Genomic DNA, 20,953 nt, shown 5'->3' with positions numbered 1-20,953 from the left:
TCGTTGTCGTCGTGAATGGGCGACACTGGAAGGAAACCCATCGGTTTCTTTCTTGTCCTTGGCAATGGTGTTGTGTATTTGACAATGTGGTTCGGTAGCGATTGCCGGTTAACTTTTATCAATGAATTTTGGTCCACCCCGCGTTGGATGGAGCGGATTCAGCGGTTGGTGAAGGTCCTCTGGGCCTGTTCCGCTCTCCTGCAAATAACCGACCAACTGCACACAATTGCACCAGTGGGGTGTGAAATTGAAGTTTAAATGTAATTTTTCTCTCGATAGATGGTGCAAGATCGACACAGGACACTATAAAAAGCCCCCGGTTAACCTAGGGAGCTGCACAGTTTGACCCGGGAAGTGTCCGCGAGAACACACACGAGTTTGTGGTGGATCAATTGTTCCTGCTTTAGGTAATCGTCCTCGAACAGTGTGTGTTTGTGATCATCTTTCTACGACAACGAGTGCTAGAAGAACAGCTGCGATCCGATGATCCGTACTGGTTGTGGTAAAATGGCGAAACGTGGCACCGTGTTTGCCGTCGTCTGCATTGGGCTGGTGGCGTGTGTGCGTAGTGTTGTACTGGCCGAGGAGCGCCGCGGTGGTCCGGTGGACGAGGCATGTCTCGATGATGTCGGCGAAAGGCAGCACTACTCCGATCGACGCATCGACCGGTTGGATCAGGATCAGGAGCAACGGCTGCTGCTGTTTAATCGGGTTGGCCGTGGTGTCGAGCGGATGGAACAACGGATGGATCGGTTCGCCGCGTCCAAGACCCGGAATGGTTTAGGAGAACGTGCTTCGGAGCGAGAAGAAGTGGTGGCCACACGACGAATGGTGCAGCGTAACGAGCGTGATATGGAAACAGGTGAACGTCGTGCAGAGAGGCGCATTGATGCTGCGTCCGACCGACTGGAATCTCGCCGCCAGACGGAGGAACGTCTTCTGATGGGACGACGTGAGGAAACCCATCGTGAACGACGTGAAGAGCGTGAAAGTCCTCGTGAGCGAATGGAACAACGATTTGAAGCGGCACGTCATGAAGCAAGACGTGAAGATCGTCGTGAAGAGACTGACCGTCGGGTACGGGATGGACGCCGTGTCGAAGAACGCCGGGAAGATCTTCGTGACGCAGCTGAACGCATCGATGGCCGACGAGTCGAAGAACGCCGTGAAGAAAGCAGGGTAGATCTTCGTGAGGATGCTGAACGGAGGACTAACGACGCTCGTCGTGTTGAAGAACGTCGTGAGGATCGCCGTGAAGATCGACGTGAGGAAGCTAGACGTATGGAAAATTATGAACGTCGTGAAGATCGACGTGAGGAAGCTGAGCGGAGGGTAGATGATGCTCGTCGTGTTGAAGAACGTCGTGAAGATCGACGTGAAGAAGCTGAGCGTAGGATTAGCGATGCTCGTCGTGTTGAAGAACGTCGTGAAGATCGCCGTGAGGAAGCTAGTCGTATGGAAAACGATGAACGTCGTGAAGCTCGACGTGAGGAAGCTAAGCGTAGGATTAACGATGCTCGTCGTGTTGAAGAACGTCGTGAGGATCGCCGTGAAGATCGACGTGAGGAAGCTAGACGTATGGAAAATTATGAACGTCGTGAAAATCGACGTGAGGAAGCTGAGCGGAGGGTAAATGATGCTCGTCGTGTTGAAGAACGTCGTGAAGATCGACGTGAAGGAGCTGAGCGTAGGATTAACGATGCTCGTCGTGTTGAAGAACGTCGTGAGGATCGCCGTGAAGATCAGCGTGACGAAGCTAGACGTATAGAAATTGATGAACGTCGTGAAGATCGACGTGAGGAAACTGAGCGGAGAATAAACGATGCTCGTCGTGAGGATCGTCGTGAAAATCAACGTGAGCACACTGAACGTAGCTACGATGCTCGTCGTATTGGGGAACGTCGCCAAGATCGTCGTGAGGAATCTCGTGCGGAACGTCGTAAGGAAACACGTGAAAATCGTCGTGAAGAGACTGATCGAAGGGAAATCGCTGGACGTCGCGTTGAAGAGCGACGTGAAGAAGCTCGGGAGCATCGTCGTCAAGAAGCGGAACGTCGAGAAATCGGCGACCGCCGCGAAAGCAGCGAACGTCGCGAAGATCGTCGTGATGTAGAACGGCGTGAACTTAACGAGAATCGTGAGGAAAATAGCCATCGAGAAATGGCACGCAACGACTTCCGCCGCGAAGACGAACGTCGTGGTGAAAATCGCCGTGATCAACGCCGTGAAAACCGTGCAGACGAACACGAACGTTACGCCGATCGTGTGCGCGAGTCATGGCGCGAGTTGAACGAAGGTGGCAAGCTGGTCGCGTACCAGCAGGAAAACTCTTTCCTTTACCAGCTTATCCAGACGGCCGCCATCGTCGCGGTGCTAGGATATTGGCTGCTGAAGGACAATGTCAACGGGAACAATGATGTTGGCCTGAAGAAACCGGCCATCAATGGAGGAACTTTTTTTTCCAAGATTTTTAACATCTCACCCTCACTGGCTAGCAATGAATAAGACTTCCGGGACAAGCATGACTAAAAAAAAGCAAGCATAGTATGTTATAGAACAACACATTCTAATCAGCCCATATAATAACCAGTGCAAATGGATAGCCCCTGAAAATCCGGCAGGCTAACGAGGAACAACAGCAACTTAACGAATAGTTCAAAATATAGTACGCAACTATTCTATGTATATCTTTGTAGTTATCAGGCCATGATGATGCTTTCTGATTTTTATTTTCTATTCGTTTAGCTACTTTCTAGTAATCCACCATCAGAGCAGCTATCCCAAAAATGCAGGAAATGTTATAAGCTAACGAATATAAATTACTATCTACAAAAAGTGACATATTTCTAATCACAGCATTAATTATGGGGGTAATAATGGCCAACGTCAAGAAAATGCATGTGATACTGGAGGGTAAAAGCTAACACGATGAATCATCTCAAGGACCCTATTCCGGATGCTCTGGGAGGGTTAGAGATGATTCTAAGTAGGCTTTGCAAGAAAAGGATTAATTATAGCAGGCGAAACAAATATCTAGAACCCTTCTTTTCCTTCTTCTGTTTTTATTTGGAGGTACTTCAGGTTTGATGAAAATGTCATGCCAATACCACTTGCAAATACTACCCAAGAAATGCTGTTGAATAATAATCTCTTAGTAAACCAGCGTAAGATGCTTTGCCCGATAGCTTTATCCTTGTAATGCGTGCTCGATTTAGAGGAAAACTCGCGCTAAAATATGTATATGTAATAATGCAAACCCAGCAGCAGCAGCAGCAGTAGCATCCAGCAGCTCCATGTGACCATTATGCACAGTACTGGTGGCAGTAAAGCTGGGGATAGACGGATGCAATATTTCACTGCAATGAAATAAAATTTGACATTGCTACCAAAAATGACAGTGAATGCAATATTTCGATGCTTAACCATCTCGTTTGGATCTTTGCAATATTGCAATGAAATACGCATAGCAATATTGCAATGACTGTCATTTTAGGTAGAAATGTCAAATTTTATTTCATTGCATTGAAATATTGCATCCGTCTATCCGCAGCTTAACAGATGAACTTAATCCTCCACCCAACAACGGGACGACGACAGCAACGACAACGATGGACCAGGGAGACGGGCGACGATCTAGTATGCCGTAAAGAAATCATTGTTCAAAGATTAATAAAGCAAACCATATAAACATATAAATATATAATTAGCATAAAAAAATCATTTTCATTAAAATTCTTTATAATTTAGGCGAAAGAAATAAACAAAAAAGATTCTGTTTCCGCCCGGGTTCGAACCGGGGACCTTCTGCGTGTGAAGCAGACGTGATAACCACTACACTACGGAAACGCGATGACTGCTGGACGGTTAGGACTATATTTAAACACGGGCTCGTAACATGGTTATATAATTGTGAACGAATAGCTTCAACACAAGATCGAACATAACTTAAACATAAGAAAAATGAGAAAGGGGTTTTTATTTCCACAACAACATGTAGTTACGTTTGTCACAAGTACTTTATTCGTATCAAATGGTGTTAATTTCTTTACTGCCCGGTGGAAGAAAGCTTCCATCGGGAACATATTACTTACAATAATGAATTTTAACGCGAGTGTTTTTTAATATTATTTGAGGCTACTGTGTGGTTTATGTAGACGTTTTGAAAAAGCGTTACTCTGTATCTTCCACTCCCCACTAAAGCGTGCGCTGCCTTTTGACTCTATGCTCCGGATTAAATCTATTGCCCTGTGGCCTGTCCCTCTTGTGTGCTAGAGCGTGGTGTTTTGTTGTTCTGTTCACTGGTTGGTGTTAATAGCTTTATTTTACTTTATCTGTGTGTACGTCCACTGCCCGCTTACAGCCGAAAGCGACCGGCGTCAAATAGGTCCGCTCGCATTCTATTCGCTCCACAGTCTCCGAATGGCGTTCAACAACTCATTACCGGCTACGAAAAACGTAATATAATAATTAGAATAACCTGTGCTACGCTTTTACCGCCCCAAAACTAATAAACAAACCCCTAAACATTAATTTCCATCTATATGCCAAGCTCACTCATAATCAATGCTTCTCCCCCCTAGGCCTATCGTTCTGCTCCGGGGATTTTTCCGTGTTGCACCAGGAGATGCACCACATCGTTTCCGTGTTCCGATGGGGAACAATCAGCATCATGGAATCAGCTTGTTGCCATCCATGCAAGGACGCTTTCCGTTCGATGGTCCAAGTTTTCCCGCGCAGCAATAGGAAACACAGCGTTGAGGAAATCGGTGGACACAACTCAACACCACCTTTACGCGTAGTTTACGACTGCTGCTCACCGCCAATGTGTGCGTGCTGCTGTGGGACGAAACTGACCACTTCCTCGAAGACGAGTTCTGACGGGGGGAAAAAGAATGGGAAAATGTCGGATCAATCAGGTGTCTCTTTAAGTAAGCCCCCGGTTCCCTTACCCTTCCACCGCTCGACCGGTAGATCCATGTCCTCGAAGCTCTGATCGTACAACGACGAGGTCGGTTCGTCGGAAGGATCGGCATATTTTTCCAGGTACCTTCAAATGTAAGAAGAAAGGAGGAAATTATTGCAACTATGAGAGTGAGGATATTTTTTTCTCTTCCCCCCCCCCTCCCCCTGGGAAACTTACGGATGGGCCAAGGCCTGTTCCGCCGTTATCCGCTTGTCCGCGTCCAGCTCGAGCATTTTCTCCAACAAATCGATGGCCAGCGGATTAGCGCCACGAAACACGTCACTGAAGTTCCGCTTCTCCGTTCTCGGCAGGGAGCGGATGTAGTGGCGGGCCTAAAAGTGGAAAATAACAGAGAGGTTTAAATAAAGGATAATACCGTCAAAGTGGCAAGAGCATTGAAATAACACTAGTGTGTCCGCTTAGTAAAACCTCTTCGCTGGTGATTTTTGCCATCAGCTCGTCGTCGGGCGTCCCGCAGAAATACATAACCCGCGTCAGATGGTCGATGTCTGTGTTTTTTTAAAAGGGTGGTCGCCGTCGTCAGCATCAATCAGGTCGGTCGGGGGAGTTGGGATCGTCAGAGGAAGTCACAACAAAGTCATCCGAAAAGGGGAATGCGTCGGCATTTGAAGGATAACGGGTCAACAAAGGGCGTGAGAACGTCGGCATTGTGTGAAGAAGAGCAGCATTGCGCGGATATCAAAGAATTTGGAAGTTAAGGCATTTCCACAAGTACGCTATGGCAGTTTTCTACGTTCGGCCGTTCTGCGATAAATAACCCAGTGTTTAGTGGATGTCAGCTGCATGCGGTTAGTTTTTTAAATTAATGAAAACAGCTGTCGCTCTGTATACTCTATCGCAATAGTGCGTACCCTTCTCATCCGCCGAAATAGCTCAGTTGGGAGAGCGTTAGACTGAAGATCTAAAGGTCCCCGGTTCAATCCCGGGTTTCGGCAGAGACATACTTTTTTTCCTGCGCTGCTTCTCCGATCTTTTCCAAAATTTTTTTTGTTTGATTTTATTCTACTAGGTAATACTTCGGTTTTTCTAAACAAACATATTTTACAACCAATGGTAGATACCCTAGATTCAAGTGTATGACACTAGCTTTTTCACTCGCAATGATTGCTTCGGAAAGTTGGGGTGGCATGAAACGTTGAAATTAGAGCTAATGTGATTTTTGAGTTCCAAGCATACTCTACTCCACACCCGCGAGTAGAAATTTATATTTTCGTGCAGGTTTCTTTAGCATAAATATCGTTTGCAGAACATTATTAATCTTATATTTTGTTGAACACACATAATACTATTTTGAAATTGAAGAACTTTAGTGAATATCAGTAATACAGAAAATCTTTAAAACTAAGTATCATTATTAATTTTTTTTACAAACGGGATAAAAATACTGAGGTGAGTTAATACAAGGGTAATATTTTGCACACGAAAATACGATAAATTATTACTGTATAGAAATCTGCTCATTTCAGGCAGTTTGAAGTTTCAAAAGTAAAAAATTCACTTCAAACCAACCGGATAGCATATAATTTTGTAAAACAAAATTTGAATATGTTGCGTATGCGGTAAACATCTTTACTAAATCAACCATTCAATTGTTTCCCCAACGTTTATGTAGTCCTATTGCTATCTTGCACAGTTATTGACACGCCACCCCCACCCGCCGAAATAGCTCAGTTGGGAGAGCGTTAGACTGAAGATCTAAAGGTCCCCGGTTCAATCCCGGGTTTCGGCACAGAATACAACTAGTTTTTTTTGTCGACTAGTTATTTTTCATTGTGCTCATCACGATCCTGGAGACTTATTTATTCGTTTTAGTCCGTTTTTGGTACTTTCCTTTCATCAGAAATAACTCCGAATGTATTCGGAGCACAGACTCTCTGACGACATTTTCTTCAACCACAAGGTATCAGCTTATAAACAATACAAACAACTTGTGGGCGAAGCAAAAAACGAGAAACCCAAAGACGTAGTTCTTCCCGCCAAGACGGCGACGCGGTGTTCGACGAACCTGACGCCATTAAATGTGAAAAGAAGAGGACACAAAACACCATGTTCCAAAGCAAGTCGCCGCTGGGTGATAAGAAAAGGATACCGAACTAGTTTACTATCCTTTCCTCACCACGACAGCCAAACATGGGTCACCAACTGTAGCAGGATGATTATTTGCGCATAACGGAAGACTATTTGCAGCGTGTTTATCCTGCACTTATGTTTTTCTAAGATTTTGAAAGGAGAAGAAGAATAAATAAAGGGGAGCATCACTTGACCGGTACTGTTCCAGCGCCCATCCCCCCACCTGCCGAAATAGCTCAGTTGGGAGAGCGTTAGACTGAAGATCTAAAGGTCCCCGGTTCAATCCCGGGTTTCGGCACAAGAAAAAACGTACTCGAATTCTCGAGCGCAAATTTTTTTCATCGTGATTAACTTGGATTTTATGCTTTTAAGTTTAAAGACATACTAAAAAATGAATCTCAAACCAACTCTTCTGGTGGCCACAATCAATCACTCGACGGCGCTCCTTAGGTTGTCCCACCGTGTTAGGCAGATTAATTGATTTCCCCAAACGTCCACCAGCATGTTTTATGCTTTTTTGAGCAAAAAGAGACAAACCTGGGACCTGATCACATGACGATGGGGCGACATACATGGGAAGCCGATGACTAACACAAGACCTCATATGACAGATAATGACTTAATCAAGACGATCTCACCGGAGGGACGACGACACCACCGGTGGGCGGGCGGAGGGGAACAAGTGCCGGTATGGAATGATGATAACGCATCATGACACCGGGGACCGGCAACAGACACACACACACAACATCGACCCCCACCATCCGCGGGAAAAGGTATGTGTGGGCCTTCCCATTCTCGTCGCTGGCATTTTGCGGATTTGAAAAAAATAAAAACGCAATCAACCGAACGACATACGCACAACGGTGCAACTCTGTTTAAAGTAACTTGTACATACCACAGGAAATTGCTGCCACCGACTGCAGGGGGAAAAACCCGTCCAGTTCTTATTCGACTTTTTTTTTACTCCCCAACAACTGTGCAATCGCGAATCTTTCCAACAAACGGACAAGTAAACGAAGCAGAAAGGTGTTCCGATGGGCAGAAATGTATTCTTCACTTCATCTGGCTCGTATCAAGCTTCTAAGGAAAGAACTTTGAGTGAAATGATGATAAGTGGAACGAACCACAAGTTCCCAGACGGAATGTTATGTTAACACTTTGTAGCAAATTGTTGAATGAAAAAGCGATGGCGTTTAAAATCAAACAAAAGTGACGGGAAAGAAAAATAATCCAAACCGAAACCATACACGACAGACTTCTAAACGTGTCTGATTCAATCAATGTTCCTCTCATGCTCATAACGTTTATTGCCGAGGCAATAAAAAAAACCCCACCCAGCAATGATAGAATTCTATCCCGGTCAGGTAACAAAATTGTCGGGAAAACCGACAGAGGTGGAAAATCGTGCAGGAATCTGTAGAATGCTGTTCAAATTGAACATAATATGTACCGGTTTGTGACTTGCTGAAGCGGTGTCGATCGGAGGAGCGCTACCGATCGCGATCGGAACCCAACCGTGGCCGGAGATAGAAATGTCACGATGGCATTTAGCACTACTTGGAAATGGGTGTGTAAATAAATGAACTGCATTCCCTGTTTGCAGTCCACTTAGGTCGTAGTCAAGTCCAGCATCCAGATAGATGTGGAGAGAAAGAACTCGACTTACTTTCAGTCCAAAAGAGATTAACAAAAGAACCTTATTGATTTGGCTCCATCGATCCACATAATCCAATTTGTTGGATTCCGATATAGTCAACACGACTTTTAAAGTAAGGCAAACCCCCCATAGAGATGTGCAAGTGAGAAAAGTATATTATTTTATCATCAATAAGAACAGTAAAATAAAAGTTCCTGACAAAACTAGACCATTGACGCATTACATCTTGTAACTTTTCTTCGTTTCATGCTTTGCACAAATCGTTTCTTGCAGAAGAAAATGCAAAATTGACACCACGTTAGTTGATTTAAGTTATAAAGGGAAGGGTCTTTACGTTAAGTAAGTAATAAAACGGGTTTTATACGGTCAACACTAAAAACTGTTTGAAAGCTTTTGAAGCATTTGAACTAAAATAAGATCGAGGTCTGAACGTAAAAAAAACCCAACTTACAGTAAATTTAGAATGAAATGTAAAAAACTGTTCAATATTTATACATGCTTTTCATTTAGTTTCCAATCATTAACGAAGGATCAATATGGATCCGGTTCTGAAAATGCATCCGCTATTAGCAATGTTTTCATTAACGTTCTGCAATTTAACGTAAACATTTTTAGTTGAATTGGTTTCTATCAAACCTCCCTCTCTGTTTTATAAGAATGAATATACCGACAGAACTTAGTACATCAAGTTGCATTAAATTGACATGGCAGAGATATATGGTTGCACCGCCTGATCTACATGCGTTCTGTTTTATCTAATGAATCTCGACCCTCCCAAAGAGAGTCAACCAAGTCACTCCAAAAAGGCGACCACCCAGTCCAGTACTTTGACGAGCGTTCAGGGTCAGTACAGAGTGTTTGCCATAAAATCGTGCACCAGCCCCCGATTGGGTCGGGACGAAGTTGGTGATTTCCAATATTGCCCGCCCTCCCGCTAGGCACCCTCTTAGCTGCTGGCTTACACGACAAGTCTTAAGCACCTTGCACGAACCAGTGGGTTAATAGGCGCCAATCTACTTGTCGTACTTGGACTGATAGTGGTTGATACGAGGGTTCAGTTACTTGACACCACTTGCAGTTTGGTTTGGACCCTGGAGGCAGAAAATGTCACGCGACGCGTAAAAATGTTGTAAACCCCGCGCATTTAGCGCGCATTTGCCGCGCATTGTGACAGTGAAATGCGCGGGTCTGAGATACCCTCGTGGGCAATTTGCGCATGCGCATGGGTCAGTAATGGCGGCCCCCGAGTACCCTGTATAGTGATGGTCATCATAAAAACATAAGTCCGCCAGTTCCGTAATATTTTTATCATTATATATTTATTTAGGATTATCATACGTTAACGACACTGCTTAAGACTATTTTTAATGATAAATTTCACTGAATATCACTACCCTACACACCACACTTGCACACTAGGGAATATCAATGTCGAAAAGATCTTCTGATGCACATCCGAGCAGCGGGATCGGGATCCAAAACAAACTTCCGACGGAAGATGCTCTAGAAATGAAAATAGAGAGGAATTAAATTATTATTGATGTTGATACGCAATAATTGATGAAATACTTATCTTGTTTTGTTTTCCATCGATGAATTCTGCGAGATCGGATCGGACGCCGCCAGCAGCAGTACCTCTCCATGCGGAAGAGTAGCGATGTAAACAACACTACAACTTCCATTTTTGGGCTGAATATGAGCCGTAAACGAAACACATGCACAATTTCTTCAGTCTTATTTGTAAAGTTCACTAAATAACACTGAAAACATCATTATTTTACGCACTTTTTTATCACTGCGCTCGACGCGGACCAAGCGGTCCCGGCGGCTGCCATCACTGAACGCTCCCCTGACAGCTTGACTGTGAGCGTGGGTTTGAGACTATGGTGGCCAAAAATAAGTGTGATCGTTGAACAAAAATAGCGTCTGACGAATGTTTATCTGTCCTAATTTTTTTTAAATTAGATAATGTATTTTTGTACGCGGTTGAGGTTTCACCTATTCAACAATTGCATAAAAAATCGGTGATAAAAATAATTTATCCACCCACAATAAACTTTGTCCATGGGACAACCAAATCCCATAATAGTGTAGGCTGTTTGGCTTTGCATTGAGTGATTGTAAATCTGGTCGGAGTGTGAATTTGATTTTCATTGTTATTTTCAAATATATGGACGTAAATCATATTTAAATGATGGAATCAAACGCATAATCTCTTTTCTATGTTTATTTCCGTTGTAAAATGTGCTGAAATTATTTCAAGTGCATTATGGACATGTTTTTTAACTTTTTTAATCTGTTTAGTCTTACAAATACGTTTAGAATTTGACAAATTGATTGATCATTGATCAAATCGACGTTATTTATTTAAGTTTTGCAAAAATGAAAACGGTTTGAAAAATTGACTAAGTCCCAAAAGAGCGAGTACGAAAATCCGGGGTCGAAGGTGGGAGTAGGATGGCCTGCTGAGTGTATCAACGGTGTTGCACATCGTTTGAAAAGTATGGGCCAATGAGGGGTGGAAACGGGTGGAGACGGGAGAGACGTAGACGTGACACGGAATTTTGAGTTACCGCTGCCAGCAGGGGAGTGTGTGACTACAAAACTTGGCGACTTGACGGACAGAGTGTGGTGCCGGAAGAGTTGGTTCTTTGAGTGTCTAAACTTTATGCGCTTGAAGAAAATTCAGCATGCAATGTTACAACGCGCGTCCTTGTTTATGAAGAAACCCACCCCCCCTTGGAGTTAGATGAAGTGGCGTGTGTAAGTAATATTGTTAATTCCGAGAAAAGCGTTGTCCTCATTGCCCTCTCAAAACGGCATGTTTAACATCATCGAACCCATCCTTAATAACCCACCGAAGCTAAAAGCAAAAAAAAAAAGAAAGAACTCAACTAGCCTTAAAGCACTAAAACGATATTCATTACTCACACTTTCCGAGGAGATTTTCGCCATGAACTCATCGTTCGGTGTGCCGAGTATCTCCATGATAAGGTTTAGCTGATGAATGTCTGCGGAATGGAGTCAAATCGATGCAAAGAAGAACAAGAAGAAGAAGAAGTACCCACGTGGGTCAAGCGAAGGGTGAAAGAAAATCACAATACGAAAAGTTTAACTAACACGGTTGAGATAAAAAGCTTCCATCTATCAGGGGTTTTTTGTTTGCCTGAGCTAGTGCTGAGCATTTTAGTGACACGATAAAGAAACGGATAGGGAGAAATAACACTAACATTGATGCTAGTTTTGAACTAATTTTGCTTGAAGATATAATTGGGACGAAATCATTGTCATTTTAAAAGAATTTCGAATCAAATTATTTTTTCCTAAATGGCACAAAACCAATTGAAGGGTAAAGCGTTTGCCCTCACCATCACCAAATAAAATCAAACAAGCTAGGGGTTAGTGTATGGTAATCGAGAAAAATTAAACAAAAAGTTCTAAACAACCACAACTCAAACGAACGAAAATACAAATTTTAAAACGTGAAAGAAAGCACACGGCGTGAGTTCTAGCAAAGGCACAACACAACCAAGCGGGAGGAGAGAAAGGGAAGCGTTTGCTTGGCAAATCGATTCGGCATTAAAAAAAGGATACGGTCGGTGCCGGGGAAGAGTGTCCGGCTGGTCAGCAGCTCCGCCATGATGCAGCCGACCGACCAGATGTCGACGGTTTGGTTGTAGTGCATCCAGTTGAGCATGATTTCGGGCGCCCGGTACCAGCGGGTCGCGACGTAGCCGGTCATTTCGTTCTCGGTCGGCCGGGCCAGCCCGAAGTCCAGTATCTTCAGCTCGCAGTCCTCGTTCACCGCGATGTTGGACGGCTTCAGATCCTAAAGGCGGTCGCAAGAAGAGAGGGGAGAGAGAGAGAGAGTCGATTAGTGGCGGACAGGCGGTGGACAATTAGCCGGCGGTGGTCTCGATCGATTTTTCAACCCAGCACGACGGAGTGTAGTGTTTCGACACGGCGTCACGACCAAGGGTCATTCGTCAAACCGGGCAAATATGGCTCCATACCGGGCCTAGACGACATTTGACACGCAACACCGGTCCGTGGGTCCGTGGTTTGATTAATAGTTAATTGGTCGTACCCGGTGGATAATGCCGGCACTGTGGATGTACTTGAGGCCGCGCAGGATCTGGTAGACGAGAAACTGGACGTGCTCGTCCGAGAGGCGCTGGGTGCGGATGATGTTGTTCAGGTCCGCGCCCATCAGGTGCGTGACCAGGTAGACCTGCTGGAACGACTCGAGCGTTTTGTCGCCGGGATGGAACACGTCCAGCAGGCCGATGATGTTCTCGTGGTTCATGTGCTTCAGCATGCGCAGCTCGCGGTAGGTGCGCTTGGCGTGCACGGCCGACTGGAACGGGCGGGCCAGCTTCTTGATGGCCACCTTCACCCTGTGTTCCGTGTCCATCGCCGAGCTGTAAGTGGAGAGAGAAAGAGAAAGAGAGAACCGGAGACATTAGTAAGCATCGATAAAATCCGACATCGTGTGTTTAATGTGTGTTTAGGGAAGTAGATGACGGATTTACTACTTTATAAACAACCTAATTATAAGTCCGATAAAGAACAAAACTAATTCTTAGTAAAATCTTAGATTTGGGGCCCAAGATTTTTCCATTTGTTTTCCTTTGTTTGGGACTTTTTATTGAACTCCGATAATTTTAGATCGATAACACCGATAAGGTCCGCGAGGAAGTTTATTCAACCTTTGAGTAATAGTTCTAGCCATCTAGTCATTGCCATATTACGAAAGATGGTAGGAAGAACTAACGTCATAGTTCTACAATCGGAGAATTTGATATTGAAATAGAGCAGAAACCAATGTTAAATATAATTCGACACAAAATATGGGAGCAATAATTGACTTATGAAGATGGGATATAAAAATCAAAATAATTAGGTAAAGATACAAAAATAAAACATATTGTCTAAGTGTCTCTCTACCAAATGATTTAGCAAAATGTGACACAACCATTTTCGTAACGTAAAATTTATAAGAGTAACAGTCAAAGAATAATAATTATTTAGATTACAGGTTAAAAAATTGTATTTTCTTGCTTGAAAATCTTTCTTTTACAGATAAAAGCGGGAATTAGTTTAGCATAAATAGTTCTTCGAAAATATTTTCATCTGTTTAGCAAAGTGAACTGAAAATCGTTGTCTAAATAGAAAAAAGATTGGCTTAATCATACCAGTGAGGGAAAACCAACGATTTTAGTTGATATTGGGTAATCTAACAATCAATGTAATGACTGGTTCGTAACTTTAGTATTCACTAGTTGGTGCTCAAAATAGCTTGAACTTCTAAAAAAATTATATCGAAGTGTTTGTTCCTTGTCTACCACATAGAATTCTGCATTTCAAACAGTTTGGTGATTCATTTTTTTTTAATTGTATAACATGAAATGACATGTTTCTTAACGGTTTAAATGATCCCAGACGAAACACGTCGTAAAAATAAGGCAACCATAACGGCCATTCATCCAGTGCCAGTTAATGTAAATTTAGACCAAATAATCAACGTTTGTTTCAATGCGATAAATGGATGTAAAAGTCGTTAAAACTGTTGGCAAGGTACTTCATTGCACCAGAAAACCTCCATCTGCCCGTGTGTGTGACAGTGTCTCAGGAACCTCGTTTCCTTCCGGTGCAGAATACAGAATATGATACCTTACCATCTTTTGCACCAGCGAGAATAAATATTGCCTCATCCATTTGCCGCGGAATAGTTTCACAAATAGATGCAAACGACAAACGCCACTATTCTTACGGATACGGACGATGGTCCCAAGCGGCCTTCGCCCTTCCCTCGTAAGCAAATTCGCAGAAAGCTACCGGGTTTCGTTTTGTTTATCCCCGGTTGCAATCTTATTTATAGGTGCATCCGTCCCAAGCAGGGGGGGGGGGATTTTCTTCGGGAGCTCTGGGTAGGAAAAACAAGGAACCCCAGCGAATGGTTTGGTTTTTCCTTAGCTCCCCAAGGCGCTTCGGTGAGAAGTGACGTGAAACAGAAACTGCACCGGCTAATTATTCACACCTCGTCAACGTTACACGCCTGGGGGTGGTCGGAGGGGGGTTTGGGGAGGGAAATAAGAATACAAATCGTTACCCCAAGGTTAAGGTGAAGCGTTTCAAACAGTCATCAGAACAAAAATAAAGAGATGCTGAGAATGTATGATATAATGCAAGAAGAGTAATGACTTTGTATGTGCGAGCATGTGTTTAACCTATCGAGAACTGTTTCCGTTTTTGCGATGGAATTAAAATAAAATAAACAACAAAATGATGATTAAAAATTAAAATCTAAATTATATTACTAACTGATAATTTAATATTAAAAACTAAATAAATGATTAAGAAATAATAATTCTGGGTGTAATGTGAGGACGTTCCGGTTAAACAGTTGAAAAAGTGATAACAAAGTAAATTAAAAACGGATTTGAATGTAATAGCAGCAGAAGCAGTAGGAGCATGAGGAGAACTAATGATGTAATGAAGGGCAGTAATAAAATAATGAAGAGCAGTTGAGTTCAGGGCCAATTTGTTCGTGTTAACATGTTCTTGGTTCGCATGAAGCTCTTGTTCGGCAGTGTTTGGTTTGTTTGGGTCATCCGTGATTAGAGCAACATTGGTGTTACCATTAGCAACGAGTGATGACGCCAATGTTGGACTTACTAAGGATGAAATATTAAAATAAAAAAACCAAACAACTGTTTCACATAACCAAAGAACAGGTTAACACCGTCAATTTGGCCTTAAAACAGGGTAATGAAGATAAAGTTCACATTGGAATTGGGTAATTCAGATTTAGGGGAATTCATGAAACCCAACAAATTCAAGAGTCCTTGAAAAACAGATTCATGAAGAGCAAAGAGTAACTAACATTGCACGCTTCGAAAAATCTAGCAATGTTTTGAGATTTAAACTAAATTAATGTGAATGAATCTTGACTGAAAGAATCTTATGGCATACTCGCCAAAAGATGCATAAGGCACAACTTTGGTTGCAATGATCGTAAAACGGGTTCAAATAAAGTTTAAATGAAATCGCCAATTAGTTGCCGTAGGTTTTATTGCATCGCGTCCGCTAAATCGTGTCGAGTTTCTCACTGATGACCATAATTATCCATTCGTCATTTAATCGTTTGAATCGACTCTAATGGACTTGAGGCTATTTGGCTTCAAGCTTCATCTTTTGCTTGAAACGCCAGCTCGTCACCTGCGTAGACGAAACGGGGCCACCGCGAGACGCAATAGTCGTGCCCTTTCGGCCAATAATGTTTGTCATACAAACAAACCCACCCACCACCACACCTCCGCGCACCCCTTTTCCACCCACAACAAACCGACCAGTGGACGGACGCGCGTTGATCGATTGTTGCAAATTGGCCGCGTGACGATTTGCTTTGGCCACAAAGGTTGCTAATGACGCGCAACGCGCTGAAGAAGTGGAAGGAGGGGGAGGGGCAGGGGGGGTGTTAGTGGTGGGACACGGCAGTGCGAATGCAATCCATTTTCCACACCAATAAAAGACGCAAGAAGAGCGATTTTTAAAGACCGTTATTTTCCAGTAGAGAAAGAAACAAAATTAAAAATAAGAAATAGTTAAAGAATTGTTTTTTTTTCGACTCAAGAGATCCCTCTATCCATGCGATATTATTTATGGTTGGTTTTATAGAAAGCATGTTGAACATGGTTTTTACTGCAAACTTCAGTACAATCGGTTAATAAACAGGATCAACCGACCGCCGGAAGATCGAGAAGATTGGAAGCACAATTTGCACACCCAGTTTAACACTGTTTTACCCCTACTTTGTGGGGTTAAAGAGTAAACCATGTTTACTAAATAGACCTTAGCGCAATGAAGGACTCTTTCCTGGGAAGTCCAGAAATTACGTTCATCAGCGACGAACCGTTCCATCATTGATAACGAGCCGGTGCTTGATGGGATGGCGAAGTATTGCGACGATGGAGTAATAATTTTGCATTGAAAAAGTGTTAAATAGGGGAATATTTTAGCACATTATCCATACATGTATTATAAAATCGTTAAAACCCAACTTTGAACTGGAAATAGGTGTGCCTCAAAATCATCGAATGTGCCTTAACTCTCATTTTGAAAAAAGGCAATGATGGATTAAAAATTCATTAACATGACACAAAAATGAATTTATTCGTTTATAAATTATACTGTGCCACATCTACTTATTCTATGGAGCATTAAAATACCATCCAGCCATTCGCACGTACTGTGAATTAAACAGAATGAATGCACGCTGGCAACATGTGGCGAATGTTATTTACATTTCGCACCCCTCAAGTGCATTATGACGGAATCGTGTGCCGACCGGCGCTTACACAATTTCCAGCCGCTTTTCTAGGGGTGGAAATCGTGCCCGAGCATCTAATCTTATCTTCTTGCATAGCGATGTGTTATCTAAAATACTTTCCCGAGGCGTTCGCTGGTGGTTGGATGGTGATTGGCCGCGTGGAGACGTCAGTTATCTATTTTGTTTTTTCAAACACATATTTCAACTTTAATAGAAGATACCAGAAGGTGCAAAAGGGAAAATATTTGTCTACGTCTTTGTAGCATTAGGTTAAACTATTTGCATGAAACGTTAATCATAGCAATAAATTTCGATTCCAATTAAATTCCTTTTTGTATGTACCCTCGTGAATAATTTAAATTCAAGCAAGAAAAAATAAAGTTCTCGTATTCAACGAAAATGCCAAGGAATACTGGTAGTGTCATAGGCCACAACGTGTCGTACTGCCCACATCATCTGGTTTAAGGTGTAAAAAACGGAGCCACAGAATGTTGGTGAATGGCACAATGACGACATGCGGCATAAGGAACGATCACCGGGGTTCAAGTAACAAAAAACTCACCTAAAGGAGTTCTAACTTTGATTGTGACTAACACCAAGGTACTGTAACCGGTGTTGCTTGAACCAACTGTAGTTATAAACTGGAAGACACACCTTTTTCTATGCTAAAGCAGTCTTAAAGTAAGTGTAACAGGATTGAAGTTCTTTGTATTCAGTTACTTGTTACAATTTTAACTGAATATGATATTTTATTCAGTATCAGATGAATCTGAATTGGAGAGTTCCACTTTTATGCAAATCAAGATATGAAAAGGTTCTTAGAAACAGTAAAAGCTTCTAGTAGCTTTTTCAAGGAGTAATTTTATTATGCACACACACAAAAAGCTTCAAAAACGGTCAACAATGCAGCGATGATGCAATCACACATGATCTGCCGGAGTAAATAATGACAATTGTATTTCTTTCCGTTGTAAACCAAAGAAGAATTTTTGATGTGATGTTTTTGCCGAAATTTGGAAATCATCACAACGCGACACCGTTTGGACGCTCGACGAAACCATCAACGATGCGTTTCCAATACATTCCACCTTCCGTCCTTGTAGCCACCGCCGCCGCCACCACCGGATGGCCGCATGCGGATGGGGCGGAATTACGATACTCTTCGCGGCTTCAAAGGCCACAAACTTGGCCGAGCCGGAACACGCTGGAACCGGTTTGTTGTGCAAACAAAATGGGAATGCCGGAGCGAACAGGAGAAGAGCGAAAAAAAAGAATCCAAACAGCTATGCCACCTACGGAGGCGAAGGAGCAGCAGCTGAAGCTGTTGGATGAATGTGTGTTGTCGAAAAAATGGTATTTGATTCTGCCTCCTTCGATTGTGGGCGAGAAGCTGCGAGGAGTTTGACTCCACCTGATGGATAAAGTTGATCCAGGATTGGCGTTTGAAAACGAAGTTTTATTTTTTTATAATTTAATAGCACCACAAAAATTTATATAGCACACAAAAACCGTTAATTAATCAATTTAAAATGACTCCTCATTTTGTTCTTGATCGCCATTGATTTTCGCACAGAAGCAAAGTATTTTCGTTTTTTCTCCAACTGGTTCCTTTTACTATCGAGCGTTTCCATGGCTATTCCTTATGTATTGGCAATCATCCAAAAAGTATTGTGTCTACAGTTGTTTTCGTTATGACTTAGTGGAAACTGGCCCATGCGACGTCTGGCAAAAGATAATTTTAAAATCAATATTGAGCACAACGAAATCTTCATTTTTCTCTTCTCCATGAACGATGACAAACGGTGACAAAGATCTGAGATTGAAACCTAATTTAATTAATTAGAAAGTGTTGTAACCGTTGGAAAACCTGTATTTCCGGTTGATATGTTTCGAATATGAATCACAATTTTGTCCTCCAATCCAATTGGTTATTGTCTTGATTTTTTAAATACTTCTTGTTTTCAAATTCTTCCACAAAAAAACAAAAAATATATTATTGGTAGATTTAAACCCAAAAAAAAAAATACTACAAAGAAGGAAAACGACCCAAGTAGATTAATCACCAGTTATCGATCACTTTTATGCGGTTATTTATTGCAGGTGAATTTACATCGCTCGGGAATAAATTTACACGTTCATTAGAACGAAAGTAACCGTTGGGAACGGGTAAAATGATGTCATGTGTGTACTGCCACCAACCACCGTTGTCCAAGCAAACTTACCAAACCTGCCCGTAAGCGCCGCTACCGACCGGCGTCAGCATCTGGTACTTTTCCGGAACTTCCCATTCCGTTTTGTTGATCTCGGTTTTGTAAAAGTCTGGCATCTTGTGGCCGATTGTGCCTTTGGACGGTGCTCCACCTATCCTGGGGGGTGCCTTGATGTTGATTGATACTTCCTGGCTCCTTGCTATCGGCGCCGATACAGTCTCGCCACCTCCTTTGATCGTTACCGTCGTGATCGGGAGGTGTGCTGTTGTGTACAATATCACAATATCACAATCACCTTGTGTTTCGTCACTTTTAAGTGTGGACGAAGGGGGGGGATTTTCGCGTCACCGCCACTTGTCACAATACTCGAACCTTTTTCACACTTTTTCACGCCAGCGATAAGCGAGGGGTGTACAGTCCACCACACACATTAACTAAATGAAGAGAAGAGGAATTGTATTACACGCACTGCGAGGATAATTATAGTTGCGTGGCGGAACACCAGCGCAGGCTTATCTCGGTGTGCGCAGCGACAAATCATATGAGCTCGTAAAAAAGATAGCCCCAGCGAGGATGGTTGGACCGTTTCATTCTTTATCTGTTGGACGACGGTGGCAAATGTGTAGCTTTTTCAACCTTTAAACCACTTCACAAATTATGAAAACCACCATGCACCTCTTCTATTTACAGGGATTGTACATCAAACGGAACACCGAAAACAATCACACTGCGGAAAAGAAGATGGTGACATGCACACTACACTGCACACAAACACACATACACAAACGTATTGCAAACAACAAATGGTGGGAAAAAATATTTTTAGATTCCAACGCCCACTGCGCGCTGATTTTGGGCAACTTTTTTACAACACCTCACACTAAATCGGACACGGAAACAGATGCGGAGTCGCACACGGAACGGGACACTTCGAGCAGAGTTTTGGACAAGGAATTACTGAACAAATGAAGAATACCTCACCACAATTCACACTTTTGATGACGCGGACCCGCCGGAAAATCGTATGAACGGCGGTTTTCCGGTGCTGTTCAATGTTTTGCACGATTTACAGCGACAGGTGGAAGGAAAAAAGCAAACGGGGCGGGGAACAAAACACGCGAAAACGTAACACCGTTCCGCTCGACGGCGTGTAAGCGACTGCTTCAACTGACAGCGGCGTTGACTGGCCATGCAGTATGCATCCCGGTTGACAGAAATTCAAATTTTCTGCTGGTGTCATGTACTTCCAGCAAGAGTCCCAGCAACCTCCCAGCAAGTCAAAATTTGACGGATCGCCCATGTATTGCCGCACACATTTGCATTGGTTTGCTTGGTGGTGTGGGTGAGACTAGCTCGCGTGTAGGTGTGTGTGTGTGTATGGTATATTCTACGAATGTGATATTTTCTTCTACCCGCAGAATGCTGCGGTGAAATCAAAACATTTGTTTTTTGAGAATTAAGTCATCGGATGTTTATTATTCGGATATTTGCGATCACACTGTTTTCTGACTTACCAGTGTAGAGTTCCGGCCTCTGCAGTGGACTTGCCGTCCCAGAAAGATCCAATTCTTATTAGAATATGCGATCCAGCTCATGATCCATTCGACGCATTCTTTAGCTTTGCTTTTCATTCCTAAAAGTAAAAAAAAGATAGAATGTTACTGATTTAAAGTACCTAGATTTCCATCATTTTCATA

General features: G+C 42.9%; 2 protein-coding genes and 4 non-coding genes across 7 annotated transcripts; 4 read left to right on the top strand and 2 right to left on the bottom strand.

Annotated features, from left to right (window-relative positions):
* The first annotated feature begins 507 nt into the window (after nucleotides 1–507).
* Nucleotides 508–3,703, top strand: LOC131269037 (trichohyalin-like). Its single transcript, XM_058271353.1, has 2 exons — nucleotides 508–3,323; nucleotides 3,551–3,703. The coding sequence occupies exon 1, from the start codon at nucleotides 508–510 to the stop codon at nucleotides 2,503–2,505; it is 1,998 nt and encodes a 665-aa protein (XP_058127336.1). The 3' UTR covers nucleotides 2,506–3,323; nucleotides 3,551–3,703.
* Nucleotides 3,704–3,773: 70 nt separating this feature from the next.
* On the bottom strand, nucleotides 3,774–3,846 carry Trnav-cac (transfer RNA valine (anticodon CAC)). Its single transcript has one exon. It is a non-coding gene; the product is annotated as a tRNA-Val (tRNA).
* Nucleotides 3,847–3,997: 151 nt separating this feature from the next.
* Nucleotides 3,998–20,380, bottom strand: LOC131259067 (mitogen-activated protein kinase p38b-like). Of its 2 annotated transcripts, none has more exons than XM_058260486.1 (8): nucleotides 20,233–20,380; nucleotides 19,269–19,690; nucleotides 12,802–13,135; nucleotides 12,309–12,543; nucleotides 11,646–11,725; nucleotides 5,141–5,295; nucleotides 4,950–5,047; nucleotides 3,998–4,874 (listed from the first exon to the last, which is right to left on the bottom strand). In XM_058260486.1, the coding sequence occupies exons 2-8, from the start codon at nucleotides 19,370–19,372 to the stop codon at nucleotides 4,801–4,803; spliced, it is 1,080 nt and encodes a 359-aa protein (XP_058116469.1). In that variant the 5' UTR covers nucleotides 19,373–19,690; nucleotides 20,233–20,380; the 3' UTR covers nucleotides 3,998–4,800. The 2 variants fall into 2 exon arrangements, with proteins under 2 accessions (XP_058116469.1, XP_058116470.1); XM_058260487.1 differs by having other exon boundaries at nucleotides 20,238–20,380.
* Trnaf-gaa (transfer RNA phenylalanine (anticodon GAA)) lies at nucleotides 5,847–5,919 on the top strand. The gene has a single exon. It is a non-coding gene; the product is annotated as a tRNA-Phe (tRNA).
* On the top strand, nucleotides 6,641–6,713 carry Trnaf-gaa (transfer RNA phenylalanine (anticodon GAA)). Its single transcript has one exon. It is a non-coding gene; the product is annotated as a tRNA-Phe (tRNA).
* Nucleotides 7,280–7,352, top strand: Trnaf-gaa (transfer RNA phenylalanine (anticodon GAA)). Its single transcript has one exon. It is a non-coding gene; the product is annotated as a tRNA-Phe (tRNA).
* Nucleotides 20,381–20,953: the final 573 nt, after the last annotated feature.

This window comes from Anopheles coustani, chromosome 3 (assembly GCF_943734705.1).
Source record: "Anopheles coustani chromosome 3, idAnoCousDA_361_x.2, whole genome shotgun sequence".
NCBI classification, from domain to species: Eukaryota; Metazoa; Arthropoda; class Insecta; order Diptera; family Culicidae; genus Anopheles; species Anopheles coustani.
The sequence above is the reverse complement of the archived record's forward strand: the minus strand, read 5'-3'. Positions and strand labels throughout refer to the sequence as shown.